Raw genomic sequence first — 22,922 nt, 5'->3', positions numbered from 1 at the left:
TACATTCGTTCTGCCACCTCTTCTGCAATGTACCCTGTGCCTTGGAGGGCGTGATAGAGATGTTTCAGTGCTGGACACTCCTCCATCCCTTCTCAGCACTATGTTGCTTTTGGGTCATCCCAGTGGTCATCACCATCTGAAAAGGGAAGCTCCTCTAACCAGAAGTGAAAGTAGCATTAATATATGAATATGAACATTAAGTGTAGTGCTTTCAGGGCAATTTGGTGAGAATAATATATGCATTTATCCAGACAAGAGCAGGCTTTATACCCCTAAGGGTCATGACCTCCCCTGCCATAGGCTTTTGTTTAGGATTTTAGTACCAGACATGTATTCCCTCTCATAGAGCAGGCCTCCAGTCCAATTAGAGAGCAGTTGGTTTCCTCCAAAGCAGGCATGCCACTGTTCACTCATGTGGTCATTTGGCCTGTCTGGCTACGCTTGAGGCTTCCAGTGTCCACTGTTTTCACCACTGATGACTTCTGTCTCCCATAGGGCTGCATGCAGTGCAGTTTTTTCCAGCTTTTAGTTGGCTGGCCTGACGCCATTTTTCATCCCATCCACGGTGCTCTGCTCTCATGATCTAATCTCCGCCCAATGCCTGCATCCCAACATATTCAATTCAGATTCAACACATATACTTTGGGGGACCTTCAGACCATAGCAGTTTCAAAACAGTTTCAGGACAGTGCACTCCTGTTTTCAATTACCTGAAGTTCAGTCCTTGCCCAGGGGTTCTAAACCACCAGCTTGTCAATGCCAGGGCCTTGAGCAACCTTTCCTATAGGCTTCACCATCTCCACAACTGAGCATGCTCCAGTGAAATGCTGACATGACACACCTCCAATTAGGGTTTTGCCTGGTGTTTTTCAGTGGAAGATCGACCTGGGATACATCAAACTACTGTATGTTGTAGATCCTGCTGGACCCAATAGCAGCAGCATCAAAGACCTCCGCCAACATACTTTCACCTTATGTATGGAAGAAAGTCTTTGTTATTCTCCCTCTTTTTTTTCTCAATTTTTATTACCATTTTCCATGATTACAACAAAATATTCCATAGTCAGGCATGGTGGCGCACACCTTTAATCCCAGCACTTGGGAGGCAGAAGTAGGAGGATCGCCGTGAGTTCGAGGCCACCCCGAGACTACATAGTGAATTCCAGGTCAGCCTGGGATAGAGTGAGACCCTATCTCAAAAAAACAAACAAAAAAAATTTCCGTGGTAATACCCTCCCTCCCCCCCACCCCTTTCTTTTAGAGGAAAGATAACAATATTTTTATAACAATAAATCAAAGGCTTGAGGGCTGAAGATATGGCCTAGCAGATAAAGACATTAGCTTGCAAAACCTGAAGGCTTGGGTTCGAGTCCCTAATATCCATATAAAGGCAGATGCACAAAGTGGCGCATGCATCTGGGGCTTGTTTGCAATGGCAGGAGTCTCAGGGGTGCCCATGCTCACTCTCCTTCTGTTTGTCTGTCTGTCTCTCTCTTTCAAATAAATAAATAAAAAAGGGCTTATTCCTTAAAGCCATGTTATTCCTTCCTTTGCTCTGCCAGGACTTACGTAGGGAGCTGCTGAGAAGACCATGGTGTAGCTGTTCACAAAACTCTTGAATAGAGTTGACGTAGGCCAGGGGTCTGCAAGCATTTTCTGCAGAGACATACAGTCTGTGAAGTCACTACTTCAGCCACTCCACTTTGTCGCTGTATAGAGCATAAACATTTGAACGCAGGTGCATGTGGCTGTCAGCATGGGCCATTTGCATAAGGAGGGTGTGGGCACACCAGCAGAATTTTGTGGACACTAAAATGGGAAGCTCATATAATTTACACATATGTTACTCTTCTTTTGATTTTTGCCCCAAGCATTTGCAAGTATAGCGCCGTTCTTGCTTGAGGCTGCATATAAGCATGCATTGGGTTGTCATGTGCTGCCAAGCCTCAGGTTATCAGCTGCTCCTATGGTGTGCCCACTATGAGTTTCGGTCTGTGATTCCTCTGTGAAGTGAAGCTGCTATTCAGCCAAAGTGGAGGTCCAATCTACAGTGCCGGTGACTCCGGCCTCCTCACCTTCTTCCCTCCATTGCCTGACACCAACATCTGTCTACTCACAAGTCTTTCTACAGAACAGAAATTTTGTTGTGAGTTGCTGATCCTACTGGGAGCCTCTGGAGCTTGTTTTTCCTCAAGAAAACAAACATGGCTCCAGTGACCATTTGGTTTTGAAATGGCTTAATTCTTTTTTTTTTTTCTTTCCCTTACCCTTTCTCCATACAAAAAATTAACATAAAAATTCCTTCTGGCTAGATTCCCAATGCATTTTCACAGTGAGCATTTTCTGAAGTGAAAATTAGTAGTGTCCTTGCAGTTTTCATCAGGGATGCAAATTTGTGTGGCTCACGGGGTGGAGCGCTCAAACCCTATTTATGAATTAACACATGCTGTTGAGCAAGCCTCCCTGCATGTAGAATGCGACAGAACCATTTCTGAAGAACAGTGAGTCCTTAAATAGTGCATTTTCATATCCTTCCTTGTCTTGCCAGTGAGAGTGCCATTTTTCTGCTTGAAGAAATGAATTAGTATGCAGCCAGTAGTACCTATGTAAGACGGCACTGTTTACACAATCCCTGATGTGATGGGCAGACCATACAGACTCTTTCTAGTCCCTCTGCCTCCTCCTCCCCTGCCTTGATCCTTATCCAGGTGGACTCTAACAGTGATGAACACTGCGGGCAACCTCAAGTAAAGCCCACTGTCCAGTGTGGGTATGGGAAACATGGGGAGTGAAGAGACTTATGACTGTATATATGTATGTATCATGTTCTCACCACTGGCATGCCTTTGGTCTTTCATGTCTGAATACTCTGAGGTTATAGAAGATTTCACTCCTGCAGCATTTATAGGTGCTGTGAGGAGAAGAAATCTCATTATAATGGTTAAAACTACAATGTTGAAATAAGCAGATCTGGATTTGACTAGTGCTTTCCACTTAGGAGCCATTGTAGACTTGGGGAAAAGTAATTAACTCCTCTGTGTCTAGGCATAGCTGTGAAGTGTGGGAGAAAACAGCTACCTGGAGGCTGGTGGGTGAGCACTCGGGGAGATAACTGACAGGCAGCAAGTGCTCAAGAAACGGGTGAAGGGGTATTTACAGAGTTTGCAACAAAATCGCTGCCACCTACAAGGGATTTTTCTTCCTTCACTTTGGCTTCAAACCTTTTCTAATTTTCTGTTAGGCCTCTGAGCACACAGAAAGGCAAATAAAAGTGCAACACAGAGGAACTCATGCTCACAGAGTAAAGGGTGTCATATACATCAGCAAGGGCAGGATCGATGGGTGGGTGGGTGTGGTGGTTTGAATAGATGGCCCCTAATATATTCATTCAGTTTTTATTTGTTTGTTTGCATCTGCAGCCACCTGGCTGGAGGCAATGTCACTGGGTGGATCTTAAGGTGTGGTGGTGGGTTTCAGATTTCAATCTAAAGATATGCAAAATGTGCCTAGCTGGTGTTCCTGAGCCGTGCAGTGCTGTGTGGCTTTTGATTTTTTGGCTTGTGCTTCTCTCTCTCTCAGTGATTGGTCCTGTGAAGAAAGCAGGTGAGCTTCTTCTGCCATTATGAACCTCCCTTGAATCTGTAAGCGTCAATAAATATCCCTTCCTCCATAACTGTGCCTGGTCTAGAAGTTCATCTCAGCAAACCTGAAGCTGTCTGCTACAGTGGGCATGAAAAGAGCAGCGGGCCCACAGGCAGGAACTGTCAAGATCTGGATGTGAATGCCTCCCTCAGGCACAGCTTGTCCCCAGCCGATGGCTTTGTTATGGAAGATGGTGAAACCTGTAGGAGGTTACGTCCAGTAGGCAGGTGAGTCACTGGGGTAGACCTTGGATGGGCCTGCTTCTGTGTTTCCTGGCCTGCCAATCTGGAAGAAGGGTCCTGGAAAGTTCCCAGTGTGCCACACCTCCCCGAGCTGCTCTGTCAGGTTCTGTGGCGGTGATGAGAGAAGGAAAGCATACAGGGGACTTGAAGACGTCGGCAAAGGCAGGCCCACGCTGAGTGTTGAAGGCTGAGTAGAAGCTGCGCTAGTTCAAGGGTGGCAGGAGCTTCCCATTAGAGGGAGAGTGCCTGGGTCTGCTTTTGCTAGATTTTAAGCTCGTGGAGGTGGAGAAAGTCGTGGCAACGGCTTGTTGGAAGGACACTGGGGAGGGTTGCTAAGAAGACTATTCTGTCGTGCTCAGCGGGCCTCCAGAAGTTGATGCCTGTGCCTCGGGTTGTGAACAAGGGTAGAGGTCTAGAGTTAGTCTGTCATCCCTGATGTGTCCTACCCATGGCTGAAGTCACCGAGCAAACCCCCGACAAGGCAGGCAGAGGACTAGCATAAAAGTAGGCATTTGAACCCAGGGCCTTACGCTTGGCTTCCACTAAGGCCCTGTCTTCAACCTGGCTTCTTCCTCCAAGCCCCGGGTTCTATTCTCAATTCCAATACAAGACGTCCCACCAGGCTTTAGGAAGCATGGCATCCCTCTAACTTGCCCTGCAGCCCCTGGAGGGGTCCTCAGCTGGAAACCATCCGAAGGCAGAAGGGTGGTGGTGGTGGAGGGGTTTCAAGGAGGAACGGAGTCAAGGGAAATGCACTGCGGGTGTGAACCCACACTCCCTAGGATTGGGAGCAGCAGCTCAGTTCTCTTCTGGCACTCACAATCCAGGGTCTGTTTAGGACTGGGGTCCAAGGCATCCACGTAGTGGTTCCCTCCTCTCCCTGCCTACAGATGCCACCCAGCCCTTCCTTCCCCAGGGCCTAGCCAAACAGGTAGGTGTGTGAGTGTGTGTGCGTGCTTGCGCGCGCGCGCGCGCGTGTGTGTGTTTTCAGGCTACAGGTGCCTGGGGAACCAGCTGCCCCAGCAACCAGCCTGGGGCACACTAGGTCTCCGCCCCGCAGCGCAGCGCTGTGCAGCAGGCCGAGAGAGCTGGCTTCCTGCCGCCGGCCCGGCTCGGCCCCCGCCGCCCCGCGTCCTCCGCCCTTGGCAACGCGAGCTGCGCACCGCTGCGCCGGGCCGGGCCCGCGCTCCCCTCCGCTCCGCTCCGCGCCGCCGCCGCCCGGAGACGCCTTCCCCGCGGCCCGCGAGAGCCCCAGCTCGAGCTCGAGGCCACCCAGCCTCCCGCCGGTCCCGCCGCGGGGCCCAGCGGGGATTCGGTGGAAATGAGCCACCCGCACCCCGCCGGGTAAGTGACTCGTGGGGCTCCGCGCGCGGGCAGGTGGCGGCGGCAGCCCGCGGCCCCTCCTCCCCCTCCTGCTGCGGAAGGAAGGGGCGAGGGGGGAGCGGAGGAGGGTGCGAAGGGGGGCGCAGACCTCCAGATTCTAGTTGCAGGAGGATGGCAGAAATCCCAGGCATCCTGTCTCCTCCCTCCCCACCCAACGTTCTTCCACCACCGTTCACCCTTTTTGAAATTGTCAGCATGGAAAGATGGAAAAATTAAATAAATAAAGAGAAGGCTGTGGGAATCTTGTTCAGTAGGCAGGGACGTCAGCGGGGCGATGGAGAAAGCTGGGGCGTGGAGGTTACCTAGCACGCCTTTGTGGGGAGGTTTGAAGCAGAGACGCAGTCTCTCCGCATCCTGCGTGTAAACCAGGCTGGTGGGCTCTCTGTGGAGGAAGGCTCCCTCGTGGGAGAGGGGTGCCTCGTGTCAGAATTTTTAGATTCTCAATCTCAGGAGCACCTTAAGGGTCTTTTAGAAGAACCTTCTAGACCCAGGAAAGTGGTAGGCCACAGGGCAAGAATGGGGGAAGCGGAAGTGATAGACTTTCCTATCAGGATGATCTCCCTTGCATAGGTGGACCCCCGAAAGAAAGACCCTCTGTCAGTATATTCTAGAGAGTTATCCAGCCTTTTGCACAAGAAAAGGTCTCCATTCTTTTATTGGGAGGGAGGCTATACAGTTTCCTTCTGAATAAAGCAATGTCATGCATAGTGGATTTTTTTTAAAATTTATTTATTTGAGAGCGACACACACAGAGAGAAAGACAGATAGAGGGAGAGAGAGAGAATGGGCGCGCCAGGGCTTCCAGCCTCTGCAAACAAACTCCAGACGCGTGCACCCCCTTGTGCATCTGGCTAACGTGGGACCTGGGGAACCGAGCCTCGAACCGGGGTCCTTAGGCTTCGCAGGCAAGCGCTTAACCGCTAAGCCATCTCTCCAGCCCAGCATAGTGGATTTTTTTAAAAATTATGAACATCTAGTAAGCAGATAACTATCATTGGTCTTGACTATTGACAATGTTTTCCTTTTTAATTGTATTTCTTGCACATTTAGACCGCAGGAGTTTTGTGAAGGACCACATATTTAGGATCACTGGGCGTCTGATACCTCAAATACCACCTTAGCCGTTGGGTCATAGCTAGCACCCCCCCCAAAAAAAAAACAAAACCAAAAACTTACTTTACATGAATTCTCTGAGTCAGAGGACACAGACAGAAATGGTTGGGAAAAAACTCAAAGCGCTGTTAGATGTCCTGTTGGAAGTCAATTTTGGAACATTATGGAAAAGTAGTGAGGGCATGACTGAATTTTATCGTCCACATATCCCACATGGGGCGATTCAGACGGGGCTTCACGGGGCTGCGTGGGGCGCGTGTGGAGCCGCGCGGGCTGGGACACGTCTCTGGGCATGTCCGAGTCCAGGAAAATGAATGTGTCAGTCACGGTTGTCTTCCTGTGTTTTTCAGATTTTTGGCTAAGTCAGAGTCTAATTAGAGCATTTTAATCATTTATCTGAAAATATGGGCAAACCTGTACCTGCTTATTAAATTCTGCAAGATTAAGATTTCAGAAACTGAAGTCAAATTTTTCTGAAGCTGTATTCCTTTCGAATGCGTGAGGGGACCGAGCTGCGTTTCCATGCAGGGGCGCCCCGGCCTCAAAGACTCAGGGGCAGCCGGTGCATGGTGCGCTGGTACCTCTGAGAACGAAGAGCTGGACTGCGGCCTTTCTTCTCTCTGCGCCGCAGACTGGGTGCAGAAGGAGGTAAAACTCAGGCCTGGGGAGATTTCTCAGTGGGCAAAGGGCTTGTTTGAAATCCAGTCCCCCATAAAAGCACGCTTGCATGCTGTGGGCGTGGAGACCGGAGAACAGAACGGGTCCTCAGGGCTAGTCTAGCTAGTGTAGCTGAATTACTCTGGGTCCAGTGAGAGACAGTGACTCAAAATGAAAGGGAGGTGGAGAGCGGTTGAGGAAGAGGCCGGAGCTCAACCTCTGGCCTCCACACACAAGGACACACACATGCACCCCCCCACACACAACTGTGCATATGCACACGCACACAAGAGAAAAGCAACAAAACAAAATAAAAATAGCTAGAGTAGTGTTAGAGCCAACAACAGCTGGCTAAATGAATGGTATTACTTGATGAGGTATCTCCGAGACATGCATGTGCTTTATATGGAATCATGTCAGAGCTAGACATCTGTGCAGAGCTTCCATGAGCTCGGTGAGGGAGGCTCTGCCCCCCCCCCCCCATCTCCACAGATGAGGAAGCCGCAGAAGCCGAGGGCTGCGAAGCTTCTGAAAGTGGCCCAACTAGGAAGGGTCAGGGTTGAGCAGGAAGCCAGCCCTGGGGTACGGGAGTGGGGAGCCCACTCCTGCCATTGTTACATCTTGTGATCAAATCCAGGGTAAGCATGATCCCAGAGGTACACAGACTGTCATCTAGACCAGAGCAGCATCTGATGGTGCAGGGCCCTAGCTATCCAGAATTTCAAAATATGTATATACTTTGTAATTTTTAATTGCGTATATATGTACATGTTTTTCTGTTTACTTTATACAAAGGGAATGAAAAAAGCACAACCATAATCAATCCTAAAATCCACTCATGAACAAAATTATTCAAATTGCTAATGTTTCCTCTTCAAATAAAAGTAGTAATTATTTTTCTTGCCTGTGTTACCATTTGGAAATAATAAAAGTTTCAGTAGCAAATAAAAGGTTTCATTAAAGCTGAGAAGTCTTTTCCATCACCACTGAGGCAGTTGGTACTTACCACATTTAAGGATAAAAGGGCAATAACGTGTAGCTTTACAATAAAGCAGAAATTTTAATTCTCTGAAATTCCATCAGGCAGTAAGTCATGTCCTGATGTTTTTTTCTTAGTTGCTTTCCTCTGAGAGGCTCCGCCTACTTAGTCACATCATGAAGCAAGGCCTGCAAAGGGCTTGTTCGGCTTTGTCATGAGAGAATTTGCAGGAAATAAAAACAGTCTTAAAGTTTTCTGCCAGAGCCAGGGCATGGTGGCACTCGCCTTTGGTTCTGGCACTTGGGAGTCAGAGGTAGGAGGACCACCATGAATTTAAGGCCACCCTGAGACTACATAGTGAATTCCAGGTCAGCCTGAGATAGAGTGAGACCCTACCTCAAAAGAAATTTTCTTTTTTCTGCCAAAGATACTTGATGTAGAGTCTCAGTGGCACCATACTTTATTGTATGCCAGCTAAAAAAATGCCATTTCTAGCAGAAAGGTTTTAGAGTGGAGTGTTCTTTGGATAGACCCCCCCCCCCCCCCCGTTGGCTAATTCCCACCCTTCTTGTTATTGGTGTGTGTCAGCGGGCTAGACACCAAGCCTCCAGGGGTAATGTGGATTTTATGCACATCAGCCATGCCTGAGAATAAAACGAGAAGGCTTTTCCTTGCAGCCCATCACTGAATCCGTGTGAAGTTGCTCTGTGTGTGAGAGATCCTCTGCTATAGGCAGAGGTCGCTCCACTCACTTGTGAACCTCCTGTGAACGAAGCAGCCCGAGGAGCATTGACATCCATGACAAGAGGTCACCGAGCGTGTCTGCTTCCCAGGACGAGGAGCCTTGTTGACGTACAGTCACTTTCACACACTCTGTATGTGCATGTGCATCTGGGTGGGCACATGTGTGTCACAGTGGGCATGTGGAGGTCAGAGAACAACTTTTAGGTAAAGGTCCTTGCCTTCCACTTCATTTCTAAAAATGTTTTATTATTTGTTTATAGGAAGAGTCGGTGGGGGGGGCACATCAGGGTCCTTTGCCATGCAAACAAACTCCAGATGCATGTGCCACTTTGTGCATCTGGCTTTACATGGGTACTGAGGAATTGAACCTTGGCTATTTGGTTTTGCAAGCAATCACTTTTAACCACTGAGCCATCTCTCCAACCCCTTACCTCAGTTTTTGAGCACAGTCTTTCTTTCTCTCCCTCTCTCCTCTCATACCCTCCTTCTCTCATTTTCACTATTGTTAACTGCTGTACATTTTTGAGCTCCTGAGCTTCCTGGAAGTTCTCCTCTCTGCCTCCCGTCTCACTGTCAGTGTGCTGGGATTCCAGAAGCCCATGGACTCGGGCGTTTTGTGAGGGGGTCGGAGGGTTGAACTTGGGTACTCAGGCTTGAGAGGCAAACACTATATCCACAGCCATCTCCCCAGCCCCATATTTACACATTTTTTTAAAAAATGTAACGAACATTGTTCTGTGACAGAACAATAAAGTGTGGTAAAGAATGAACTTATTCTTGGTACTAACTGATAACTCAGTCATTCTTTATCAGAACAAAAATTCCGTTGTCATTTCTCAGCATGTTTTTCCAAAAGTGACAGCATAACCCCACTGTGTTATGTGACAGATCCCTCCACTGCTCTTTTATGTAACCACCCATCCCATGTCACCATGCCTCCCTAGTTAGCTGTCTAGGCTCACCATCAAGATTATCTCTTTAGGGCTGGAGAGATGGCATAGCAGTTAAGTGCTTGCCTGTGAAGCCTAAGGACCCCGGTTGGAGGCTTGATTCCCTAGGACCCACATTAGGCAGATGCACAAGGGGGCGCATGCAGCTGGAATTCGTCTACAGTGGTTGGAAGCCCTGGCACGCCCATTCTCTCTCTCTCTCTCTCTCTCTGCCTCTTTCTCTGTCACTCTCAAATAAATAAATAAAAATAAACCAAAAATTTTTTTAAAAAAGATTATGTCTTTAACACAGAACTTCAGATTTGAAATTTTTTAATATCTGAAGTAAGTTTGGGTAGTTTCTATTCATCTTCCAGTTAAATTATAGCAAGTTAAATTAAAGTGTTCTATTCTTGTTAGGAGTGGTAAGTTGGGCTGGAGAGATGGCTTAGCAGTTAAGGCTCTTGCCTGTGAAGCCTATGGACCCATGTTCAACTCTCCAGATCCCATATAAGCCAGACACACAGAAGCTGAGACAAGTGCAAGTTGCACAGGTCCACTAGGTGGCACCAGTGTCTGGAGTTCAGTTAAGGCCCTGGTGTGCCAATTCTCTCACTCTCTCTAAAATAAAATTAAAAAAGAGAAACATCATATTTCTTGTGTGTGTGTGTGTGTGTGTGTGTAGGTATTTGTGCACCTGTGCTAGTGAAGATGGAGTCTAGAGATTGATGTTAGCTACACTTCTCAGTAGCTTTCCACATTATTATTAGCATTACTACTATTATTATTATATTGTTATTTTGTCACTTATTTGGCTAGACTGGCCAGCAAGCCCCCAGAATCCTTCTGTCTCTGTCTCCCCAGTGCTAGACAATGGGTTGGTGCATCATGCCTGGCTTTTATATGTGCACTGGGGATTGAACTTAGGTCCTCATGCTTACATGACAAGCACTTTACCTGCTGAACCATCTCCCCAACCCCTGATTTTGTTCATTCATGCATGTGGTTGAAGATGGAGAGGAAGTTATCATGGCAACTGACTTTATGGTTGGAATTCTTTCAGAGTTACATACCAAAAATCACAGTGATCTAGCGCCAAAAATGCTTTTGATGAATGTTTGATGACAACTCAGTCAGTTCTTTCCTGTATTGTGCTGGAAGCAGTTGGTTGGGGATTGTTTGACTTGTAATCAGACTTGCTCCCCGGCTATGAAAGCTATTTATTTATTGAAATAAATGATGTCTCCCTTTAGTAGAGGTATAGAGGTGATTATAAAATGGTGCTGGTGGTGGCTGGAGGCACGAGGGGATGGAAACTGGTTTGACTGGAAATTTTAGAAAAATTTGCTTCATGAGAGCACAGCGGAAACAAACAGTTCCTGATTCTCTCAGCTAGCTTTTCCTGACTTCTAGGAAGGCATTTATAGTAATAAAGTGAGTATGCATACCCCAGTCTGCAAATCTCTGGTTTGTGGAGCAGGAGTCCATGAATGCAGTTCTGTAGCACCCCACCCCATCTCTGCTGAGAACAAGGGAGGAGAGATGCAATGGGCCCCAATTTATTTGCATTACTAAGAGCTACACAGCATTTATTTAGGGAAAATGGGGAAAGTACCACTTCTCTGATTTCCCCAAACCCGAGATTAATCTTTTATCAAAACTTTAAATTTTTGGCAATATCATTATTAGTGAAAACTTCCATTTCTGTGAGATGATACCATCATTATTTTTAAGTCTTCCAAGATTTACTTTGATGCTGGCCAAAGAAGTAGAATGTAGACAGTGATGATACTTTCCTCATATTGCTTATGTCAGTACTTCAAGACTTAAAAATACTGTATGTAATGGAAGGATTTCATAGCTATCAAGTTTGAAGTGAAACTGTCAAGTTAGGCAATAGTTAGATTGGCAAAAGAAAAAAAAGAAGTAAGAGGTAAAATAAACCTTTAAATAGTCTTATGGGCTTGTAGGTATTTTTGTTGCCTTACCTTAAATTGTAAATCCCAAATGATGCAATGATGCGTGTAATTTAATAAATGCCAGTAGAAGATGATCAGCTGATTCATTCCAGTAAGACTTTTGACTTGCCAAAAGAAGCGGATGTACACTTATGCTTTTAAGGTAAATATAGTTGCATAGTTACCTCATTATTATTATTATTTTTGTTTGTTTGTTTTGCCTACATGACCAGTTGTCCTAATTGCATTGAATAAGGAGACATGCAGTACTGTGAAGACTTCAGTGAGTGTCAATAATAGATGTTGATAATATTTCTTTAGCTTCTCTCTTTGAAAGCTAATGTTTTAAAACTTGAACATATGAAGAATTATTGAATAATGCATTATCCCTAAAATCCTGTGTCTTGTGATTTACAAATCAGATGGACAATTTTTTAAAGATTTATATATCTTTGCCTGAAAGAGCACTCCAATTCTAAGAGAGGATGTCCCATGCCTGGAAATTCCAGCTGAGCAAATGCCACTGGTTCTTTCCTAGCTGGAAGCCTGGCACGACTCCCTTCTTGCTGGAGTTTCAGGAAGGAGACATATCCGCCATTGGCAACATCATTCCTGAGAATTGTTGCATCACAAAATGAGAGCCTGTTGTTTTCAATTGCTGTGTTTTCTGGAGAAGAGAGAGAAAGATATGACAGATTGGATGGCCCGTGTGCTACTGTGATTGTGCTGGTGTTGGATTTAAGGGTCTGGAGTATTGCTATTAAATAGTTGCTGTATATTTAGCCACAAGAAATGTGCATTATCCGTGAGGAACACTGAAAACTATAGACGTGTAAGTCTGGATTCCTTTTTTCTTCCTTCCTTCCTTCCTTTTTTCTTTCTGTGTGTACAATGTATGCAGATGTGCATCCTATGGAGGCTAGCAGAAGACGCGGACTTTGTATGTCCTCCTCTACCACACCTCTGCTTTAGCTCCCTGAGAGGCTGTCACGGAAGTGGGGCTCCTCCGCTGGCTGACCAGAGAGCTCTAGCTGTCCTGCCGTCCCCACCTTCCCAGTGCTGGCTTGACAAGCTCATGCACCACACCGAGCATTTTACGTGGGACCCAGATTCAGCTCAGGTCCTTCCTTATGTTCCTATGTTTTACTCAAAGGCCATGTCCCAGCCCTGGATCTGGATTCATTAAAACTTTCTCATTTTCTCATCTTTTCTTGGGTTTCTTTCTGTGGGCAGGTTGTTATGAGATACAGCCCTTGCTGCTCAGCGCTGTTTGGTTTTCTCATGCTTTGGGGCCTTCTGGAATGCTTGGAGAGGCACAGATATTCACACACGTGTGGTGGAACTCAGACGCTTTCTGTGCCCTTCTTTATTTTCTAACTTTTATTATTTATTTATTTGAGAGAGGGATACACACACACATATATGTATACAGAGAGAGAGAGAGAGAGAGAGAGAGAGAGAGAGAGAGAGAGAATGGGCACATGAGGGCCTCCACCACTGAAAACAAACTCCAGATGCACGTGCCACCTTGTGCATCTGGTTTATGTGGGTCCTGGGGAATTGAACCGAGGTCCTTTGGCTTTGCAGGCAAGCACCTTAACTGCTAAGCCATCTCTCCAGCCCCCTCTGTGCCCTTTAAAATTTTTTTTATTTTTGTTTATTTATTTTAGAGCAACAGACATACAGAGAAAGAATGAGAGAGAGAGGGAGAGAGGGAGAGAATGGGTATGCTAGGGCCTCTAGCCATTGCAAACGAACTCCAGACACATGCGTCCCTTTGTGCATACAGCTTATGTGGGCCTGGGGAATTGAGCCTCAAACAAGGGTCCTTAGGCTTCACAGGGAATCGCTTAACCATTAAGCTATCTCTCTAGCCCCCACCCCTCCCCATGCCCTTTTGATGGGACATCAGTGGTCATTTCAAAGTCAAGGTTTATAGATACCCAAGAGAGCCATTCTTCATTCCTCTGATCTAAATCAATGTTGCCTACATAAGTTGATCACCTTTCTGGTTATTCCTGTGTTGTGAGCTGACCTCAGCATCTTTGAATGGGACTGATCTTTAAAGCAATTTAAGGTTAAGTGAGATCCACATGGAGGGCTGTAATGCAATCTGACTGGTGTCCTTAGAAGAGAAAGAGATTAGGACATTGACAAGCACATAGACAGACAAGACCCTAAGAGCGTCCATGCATAAGATAGCTGCCTGTGGTCCTCAGGACAAACCCTTCCTGCAGACCCCTCCTAAAACCATGCAGGACTTTCAGCTACCAGAACTATTAGAAAGGACCTTCCATTGTTTAAGTCCTGTGGTCTATGGTATCATCTTACAGCCATGGTAGTGCCCTAATCACTCCTGTTAGAGCTACAGAGGTCTGTGTGAGCAGTCAGTGTCCAGGAAATGGAATGATCTGTGGATCACAACAAACACTGGAGCCATGGACACATGAGTGCATCTGGGCTCTTATAACAAAGTGCTTCATATGAGGTGGCTCAAGAGCAACAGGATCTTATTTCACGTAATGCAGGGTGCTGGCAGGCTACCGGTCTGGTGAGGACCTGCTTCCCAGGTCCCAAGGGTGTTTCCTGACACTGGAGAAATGCCAAGACTGTGGAGGATGTCCCTATCTTGGGGTGCGATCCTGTTCCTGAGGGTAGTCTCCTAGATGCTTCCTAAAGTTTCCATTTCCTAGTACTGTTACATTTATATTGGGATTTAGGATTTCAACTCTTAAATTTTGGTGACACACTCAGTCCCCAACATGCTGCATGTGTATTTCAAAGCTTAAAGGGAGCTAAGATCCCAAACCTAACAAAAACACAAGGAAAAGCCCCATACAGAGAGGTTTGGAAGCGATGAGTCAGTATTGTGTTCAGGGAAGGGTTGGATTTTGTTTTTGTAAAGTTGATTTGTAATCAGATTACTCCCTACCTCTCTCTCAGTGCCTGCCACTGACTGGGGTATAAAATTGAACTGTTTAAAACTGGTGATCCATTTTTTCTGTGCCTGTTATTATTTTTCTGTAATAGTCACAGCATTTATAAATTAATGAAAATACTTAGGGCGAAATATTGAAGCAAGGGAAGAAACAGCAGGGAACTAAATGGAACAATATAAATCGCACGTAGTAGTTATGAAACAGTATTACAAACTGAGGATTTTAAATTGAGTTAAATCACAGTGTCTTATAGTAGCAGTTAATTTGATATTCTCTATGACAATGTACTGCAATCCTTCATATTTGTGGGAATTATTGGGCTTTAATATTGAGTAATTGCTGCTTCTCTATATAGCTTGTTGCAAGATATTTACAATAATATTGTTGTTATTGTTTAGGGTACAATAAAAGTAATCTTCTGTAACTTATAATAGTAGAATTAGAAAGGATCACAAATTGCAGGGTACTAAGAATACAAGTGGTTTTTAATTTCCTTCTTTCCACTTATCTACATTATCAATACTTTATACTTTGAGAAGTATAAAAAAGAAAATCAAAATTGTTTTGAAATCTCATCCTTTATAACTGATTATAGTTTTTTGTTATATTATTTCTGCTTTACGTTCCTATGATTTATTCCTGCTTTCAAAGTTATATTGACAAAAATCTGCCATTTGGAAAACTGTTTCTCAACTGTTTTAAATTTTCTGTAAAAAATGCCATGTGGGCACTTCCTTTTCTGCATTCAAGTTCTTTTTCTTTTTCCTTAAGACAGAGGCTACACCTCTCCATAGCCTTGGGTTCTTCATGTGTCTCTAGGACGGTGCCCTGACCTAAGCTCAGACGGCTGTTGCTGTTCTACCACCTTAGTGAGCACCCACTATAGTCCTCAACTTTCTCATTCATTCAACTATTGTTCCTTGAGTGTTTCCTATGCACTAAGACCATATTAAGGCACTTACTGTATTCCAGCATTTCATTTTACACAACTCCATTTCAGATCTTGAAAATGTCAAAGCAGTAAGTTTTAAAAATAGCTCTCAGAAGTCAGTGACCTTCAGCGAGCTATGTTGTCCTTGGACTGTATGATGTTTTTTTGTGTTAGAAGTTTCTTTATCTGTAAGTAAAAGAAAATAAAATATTTGGTGACTTACACTGTAGCAAGGACTATTATTTATTTAACCACTGGTGTACAGGTAGGTGGTTAAGTTTTTTAAATATTTTATTTATTTTTGAAAGAGAGAGAGAGAGAAGATAGAGGGGAGAGAAAGAGAATGAACAAGCCAGGGTCTCCAGCCACAGCAAACAAACCCCAGATGCATATGCCACTTTGCATCTGGGTGGATACTGGGGAATTGAACGTGGATTCTTAATTTTGATAGGCAAGTGCCTTAACTGCTAAGCCATCTCTCCAGCCGGGTGATTACATTTTTTAATATGTTCATTGTTTTTTCTGTTTATAGATCCTGGGGCCTCATGTGTGCTATATAAGCAGTCCACTATTTGACTATATTTCCACTCCAAACTGTGGGTCTTTCTCTCTCTAATTTTCTTGTTATTTTTCTGTAGTAGCAAGAGTTGAACACTGGATCCAATCATCATATTTTTACAAATGACCCCAAACAGAGAGGAAGTAAAAGGACCAAAAAGTGGCTTTTAAACATTTTATCAGACAGGGAATTATTTCTGGAATCCTTCCAGCAGACTTTTCTTAGTGTCTCATCCATCACAGTAGCCCAAATGTATGCATCTATACACAAGGAGTGTGGGGAAGGGTGTGCTTGGGTTTCTAAGCTGTACTGAGAGAGATGGGAGAGGAAGAGTGGCTTGGGACTGGCCTTTCCTAGCTGGTGCCATAATGATTAGCTGTCTGAAAAAATATATGGGGAATGTTTGAGTTTTAGATTGCCAGATTTAGCACGTAGGTGTATGGCCTTAAGCAAGTTTTGTGTCTCTCTGATTCCTGTTTGTGGAGAGTATATCTGCTTTCCAGATCATCATTAGGACTAACTGAGGTGATTCTGTAGTTTCAGCACAGGGTCTGTCTCATACTAAGTGTTCAGTATGCTAGCTTGGCACTTTGCTTGTATAATGAGTGGTATGTGACCATGTATGGATGTATAAAGGGTTTCTAGACCCAACTCCTAGGACAGATGTAGAGTTGGGATAATGAAAGAACCCATCATGGAGAGATTAAATTTGGAGAGAATTTTGAAGGAGGGTGGAGATATAAATTAATATGTCAAGGGAATTTTTAAACATAGTAGAACGTCTCTAGAATCAGAGTTACAATTACAGTGGTCACTGGGTGGACCGTTGCTCTTGACTAAATGAGAGAAGGCAGCAGTGTATTATGTACTTGGGTGGTGTGCTCTCTGGAGCAGTCAAAGCCGTTATATATTTATACCATGTGAAACTGGCCAGTGTTGAGGAGTTAGCACCTCTTCTTTGCTTGTTTTTTTTTTTTTTTTTTTTTTTTTTTTTTTTTCAAGGTAGGGTCTCACTCTGGTCCAGGCTGACCTGGAATTAATTCTGTAGTCTCAGGGTGGCCTTGAACTCATGGCGATCCTCCTACCTCTGCCTCACGATTAAAGGCGTGCGCCACCACGCCTGGCCCTTTGCTTGTGTTTTTAACTTCCACTTACTATCTCCTGCTCATTTTCAGAGTCTTCAATAGAATACTAGCTATGTACACACACTAGATTTTTTTTTTCTTAACCAAATGATGTTTTTCTTCAATTTTAAGTCAGGAAACTAACTTCAGATTTCTTTCTGATTTTATTCTAAACATAGAAAGTGGATTTAGACATTTATTTTGTGGAAATCAATAGTTTGGAATTCCTATTTGCTGTACGTGCCTGCTTTTCCACAATTCACAGGGATTTACATAAAATCATTACTAAATTCTTCTTCCCTATAAATACTTCCTTTATGTTTATAAATTAAATTATATATTTTTTTGGTTCACATACAAGACTCAAGCAATACATGTTACTCAAACCAAACAAAATTCATCAAGGCTACCATTCATTGAACTTATAGGGTTTGGACCTATAGGGGTGTTTGCTACACCCATAATTGGAAAGAGTAACTGAAGGACAGAGAAACTAGCTTTCCAATGCCATGTGGGATATTGAGTTATAAGTGGCATTGAGTTATAAGGCACAACTGGAATTTAAGCACTTTAATGACTCAAAAAATATAGTAAGTGCTATCTATAGCTTGTTTAGACACACACACTCTCTGTTTGGGTGTGGGTGAGTATGCATGAATACATACATGCATAGTAAATAATAGTTAATATTGATTATTAAGAAAGTTTTAGGTGACTAGCAATGTCCACATTGGGGTATATTTTAAAAAATATTTTATTTGTTTATCTGAAAGACAGAGAGAGAAAGAGGCACATAGAGAGAAAGAGAATGATTGTATCAGGGCCTTTAGCCACTGCAAATGAACTCTAGACAAACTTGCCACCTTGTGCATCTGGCTTTACCTGGGTACTGGGGAATAGAATCCCTGTCCTTAGATTTGCATGCAAGCACCTTATCTGCTGAGCAACCTCTGCAGTCCCCTGGGTGTGTTTTTAATGGCATTTCTAGAGACAATTAGGTCATCAAAGCTCTGACCTAATGAATGGATTAATCCCTTGATGAGTCCATCATTTGAACTCTTTACTGGGAGGTGATAAAATTAAGACATGGGGCCTAGTTGTGGAAGTTGATTATGGGGGTGGCATGGTGTTGGGAGCTGTCACTCATATCTGTGTACCCCTCTTTTCTCTGTTTCTTGTTGGTCTAATACTCTCTCTCAGATTTTTGTTTTGTTTTGTTTTTCAAGGTAGGTTCTCACTCTAACCCTGGCTGACCTGAATAGTAGTCTCAAGGTGGCCTCAAACTCATGGGGATCCTCCTACCTCTGTCTCCCTAATGCTGGGATTAAAAATGTGCACCACCACACCCGGCTTTCTCTCAGATTTTTATCTTAGAATACCAATCTTCTATTTTAAAGGATCAAAATAAAATAAAGCAGACAAGTTTCAGGGCTGGAGAGATGGCTTAGCAGTTATGTGCTTGCCTGTGAAGCCTAAGGAGTCTGGTTCGAGGCTCAATTCCCCAGGACCCATGTTAGCCAGATGCACAAGGGGGCGCACGCATCTGGAGTTCTTGTATAGTGGCTGGAAGGAGCCCTGGTGTGCCCATTCTCTCTCTCTTTCTATCTCTCTCTCTGTTGCTCTCAAATAAATAAATAAAAATAAACAAAAAAAAAAAAGCAGACAAGTTTCAGACCCTAGACCCCCTTGCTTGTGCCTGTTTGGAAAAGCTCCAGCTTCCTCCTCTGGAGCCTGCTTCTGAGCTGCTGTGGTCCCGTCCCTGTCTCTGCTCACCTGCTGGAGCCAACACGCCTATCACAGGGCTCTGAAATTTGACTCCTGCTCTATGCTCTGGCATTGTATCCTGAAACATTAGACCACCCATTTATTTTTCCTCCAATTTTCTCACCAAGAACTTATAACTCAATATCCCTCTTTATACATTGTAGCCTGAGGGTGGCATCATCCTCTCCCTAACTCTTTGTTCTAGAAGATTTTTACGAGTTAAAGCTTCAGGGTGCTAGCTTGCCTGGGGGTAAGACATGCTCTCCAATGGCATGGATATAAACACTCACTTCTCCATTAGGCCCCACCTTCCACAGCTTCTACCACCACTTAATCATCCATTCAGTTATGAATTGACTCATACAGCTCAGAGCCCTCAGGATTCAGCCAACTCTCAATGACTGGATGCAGCAGCTGGGAACCAAGCTGCGGTGGTTTAAATATATGGCCAACCCCATAGATGAGGAAACTGATGTTAATAATGCCAGAATAGGGCTGGAGAGATAGCTTAGCAGTTTAGGCACTTGCCTGTAAAGCCAAAGGACCCAAGTTCAATTCCCCAGGACCCATATAAGTGAGATGCCCAAGGTGGCTCACACATCTGGAGGTTGTTTGCAGTGGCTGGAGGCCCTGGTGTGGCAATTCTCTCTCTCTTTTACTCTCTCTACATGCCTCTCTCTTAAATAAATAATAAATAAATGAATGAAATAATACCAGATTAGCTTATTGAAAGCCTTAGGACAGAAATGTCAGAAGAACATTTAAACTAGATCTTTATGATTCCAGGGATGGGGAATTAGTGAAAAATACATTTATAACATTATATCAAAATTGGTTGGAGCTCTTTAGTACAATTTTAGTTTTTCTTCATGTGATAACCTCACTAGCACATTTAGGAAATAAGATTTTTTGGCAAAAAATATATAAGTTGCTATAGGACATATCCATTCAGTACTGGATAATTGTTCATTGACATGTTGTCCCCAGGCCTGAAGTTGGGCCTCTTGGTTCTCTCTGATCTGTAACCAGCAGAAGAGTGAACTATTAATTGGTAAGGTGAAAACCACCACTGGGAATTAAAGGCTTCCAGAAGCAGATGAAATTAAAGTGTACAATTATTTTATTAAATTCATATTTTGATTAGAAATAAATTGAATGAGAGTTACCAAAGAAAATTTGAGATCTTGTCTGACTTAGATTGGTTGACTATATAGACACCATCAGGATCTATATGAGATAGGGGTCACCACTTGCATATTGGATTTTAGAAAGCACTTCCTGCTTTCCCCAAGTCACCTCTTTTATTATTAATATTTCATTGTTGTAGTTTATGCTCTAGATTGAAGGCCTTGAGTCTGTTCAAATGAAAATATCCCTGCAAGAAGGTCTTGCAGCCATTGGTACAAAGGGGTACCACCCAGAGACCCCTTCAAGGATGCACCCTCTACCTTTATTGTACCTTGTCTGTTCAGGGTCAGCCTCGGCTCAGGAGTAACACCTCGTCCAAGGTCACCCTGGGCGGCTCTCAGCCACTGCGCACAGGTGGGTGTAAAGGCATGGCCATTTCTAACTGAGAATGGAAAACTGAGGAGCAGTACTCACTCTGGAGTTGGCCAAGCCTTTTCCTGGTCCATGTTCCTTCTAACATTTCTCTCTGCTCCAGCCAGCTCTTACCCTTTGCATTCATAGGTGTTGGTTTCTAAGAAACATCTACCCCACTCTGCATTTTAGCATGTATTCCGAATGAATCAGAGAATAGCTGTCCTTCGACCAGCTGAAACTAGCAGCAGGTAGGAGTAAAAGAAGAGGAGGAGGAGGAATCTGTTAGGATAAGTGATAGTTCGGGAGGGTTGTCAGGAGAGGGAAGCAGCACAGGTAGGGAAAGTGGAATGTGTTCTTCGTTCAAGGGAACATCACCTACTTGTTTTGCTTAAAACGCATTTGGGCCTATCAGTAGGCTATTCCTCTTTAGGAGATAGTTTTTAAACTGATGTTAATAATGCCAGAATAGGGCTGGAGGGATGGCTTAGCAGTTCAGGTGCTTGCCTGCAAAGCCAAAGGACCCAGGTTCAATTCCACATAAGTGAGATCACTGAAAATGGATGTTGATAACTAGAAATAATTTGAGGACATACAAAAATGATATTTGCACATTAAAAATGCATTCTAGGCACTTTCCTGTATACCTAGAATAAAAGGCAGTGAATAGGATAGACTTAGTACCTTTTTAAAAATGTTTTTATTTTATTTATTTGAGAGAGAGAATATTAGATAGATAGATATATATAGAGAGAGAATGGGCATGCCAGGGCTTCCAGTCACTGCAAAGGAAAATCCAGATGCATGCGCTACCTCATCTATCTGGATTATTTGGGAACTGGGGAATCTAAACTGGGTCCTTAGGCTCCACAGGCAAGTGCATTAACAATTAATCCATCTCAAGTTAGTACTTTTATGGAGTTATAGGAAACAATAAGGTCCCTGGTTTTCTAAACTCATGAAAATAGTGCGTCGCTCTAGGTGAGCCTCTTACTAAGAGGACAGTGCTCACAGTTTGGGGGATAAATAAGGAGAAGCAGAGTTTATGTGCAGCTCTTTCCACGGAAGATTTTTCCTGCCAGTGTGGGAAGTTACAAAAGGGAAGAAGAGTTCCTCATTGTGTAGTCTAAAGAGCAGTTGCTTTGCCAGCAGAGTTTTGCCTGTAGAGAAATTAGATTTGTCTGCATAGTTTTAACTACAGTTCACCAGTGTAGGCACAAGTATAGCTCATCTCTTCAGATGAGAGAGGATATATGTACTCAGGGATAGCACCTAACATTCATTGAACAGTCCCTTGTGCTGGTCAATTGACAAGTAGTGTGCACCTGTTGACTCATTTGAGATAGCCTGGATTTCTGACGAAACTATTATTGTATCCATTATTAGAGAAAGATATAAATCATAGTGTACAGGTGACCTTTAGGTGTTTCCAGGTTCTTGGTGTCTTATTTAAAAAAACTGAAGAAAAATATATGCAAGTAGTTGTGCATAAAGGTACTTTAAAAGAACAAAGTTGTGGAAAAGGTTTGAATACCCTGCTGAAGGGGCCATGGGCCTCTGGAGTAGAGAGTGGTCAAGGGCACCAGGAAGTGGTCTGTGCTTTAGGGGAGGGTAGATTGGTTGCTTGGGGAGTAATTTGGATGACTCTCTGGATTAACTGATAGATTTGGGTTATATACCATTTTGTCTTCTTAGCATGATCCTTCCCATGATGCATCTGATTTCAATCTTATGTATTACTAGTTATACATTGGCATAAGATGGTAAACAGGGGTTTTTCCCTAAAGTTTTACATAGAGGACACAGTTTGCCTTACTGTACATGCATGCAAAACCATTCCAGGCTGAATGGCCTCCTCCTGTTATGATCCCAGCTCTATCAAGGAACATATTTGAATAGTACTAATTATGTATAAAGGTCAATAAGGAGAAAAGAAAACCAATTCATTGCGTAGAGCAAGCAAGTACATGCAACTCAGTAGAGGTAGATGTCCCAGGGTGCCAGCAGTTGCTAGACATATAGCTTAGTAGAGGGTGTGTCGTTCCACAAGCCAATCAGTGTCTTAGAGGGTAAGTTTTTCCCTATGTTCACCTGCCTCAATAGGGAAGTCAGGAGTTTCCCGCTGGCCACTATCTATTAAAAAATCAAGTTAAGGCCGGGTGTGGTGTAGCATGCCTTTAATCCAAGCATTTGGGAGGCAGAGGTAGGAGGATCACCACAAATTTGAGGTCACCCTGAAACTATATAGTGAATTCCAGGTCAGCCTGAGCTAGAGTGAGACCCTACCTTGAAAAACAAAACAAATAAACAAACAAAAAAATTAAGTGGTTGTAAAAAGTCAAGTTAAAATTCCAAGTAAGAAAATCTGACTTCAGAAATTAAACATCTGACCACCACATTCTCAACACAGAGTAGGAGG

At 44.0% G+C, this 22,922-nt stretch overlaps 1 protein-coding gene across 1 annotated transcript in view; it reads left to right on the top strand.

Annotated features, from left to right (window-relative positions):
- Positions 1-5,138: 5,138 nt before the first annotated feature.
- Erich3 (glutamate rich 3) overlaps positions 5,139-22,922 on the top strand; it is a 105,859-nt gene continuing 88,075 nt past the window's right edge. Inside the window, exon 1 of the mRNA XM_045138674.1 lies at positions 5,139-5,228. Within this exon, the coding sequence (XP_044994609.1) occupies positions 5,206-5,228 (23 nt within the window). The 5' untranslated portion in view covers positions 5,139-5,205. The remainder of the gene's footprint in view (positions 5,229-22,922) is intronic.

This window comes from Jaculus jaculus, chromosome 19, assembly GCF_020740685.1.
Source record: "Jaculus jaculus isolate mJacJac1 chromosome 19, mJacJac1.mat.Y.cur, whole genome shotgun sequence".
Classification (NCBI taxonomy): domain Eukaryota; kingdom Metazoa; phylum Chordata; class Mammalia; order Rodentia; family Dipodidae; genus Jaculus; species Jaculus jaculus.
Note: the sequence above shows the minus strand (reverse complement) of the source record. Positions and strands in the feature narration are given on the sequence as shown.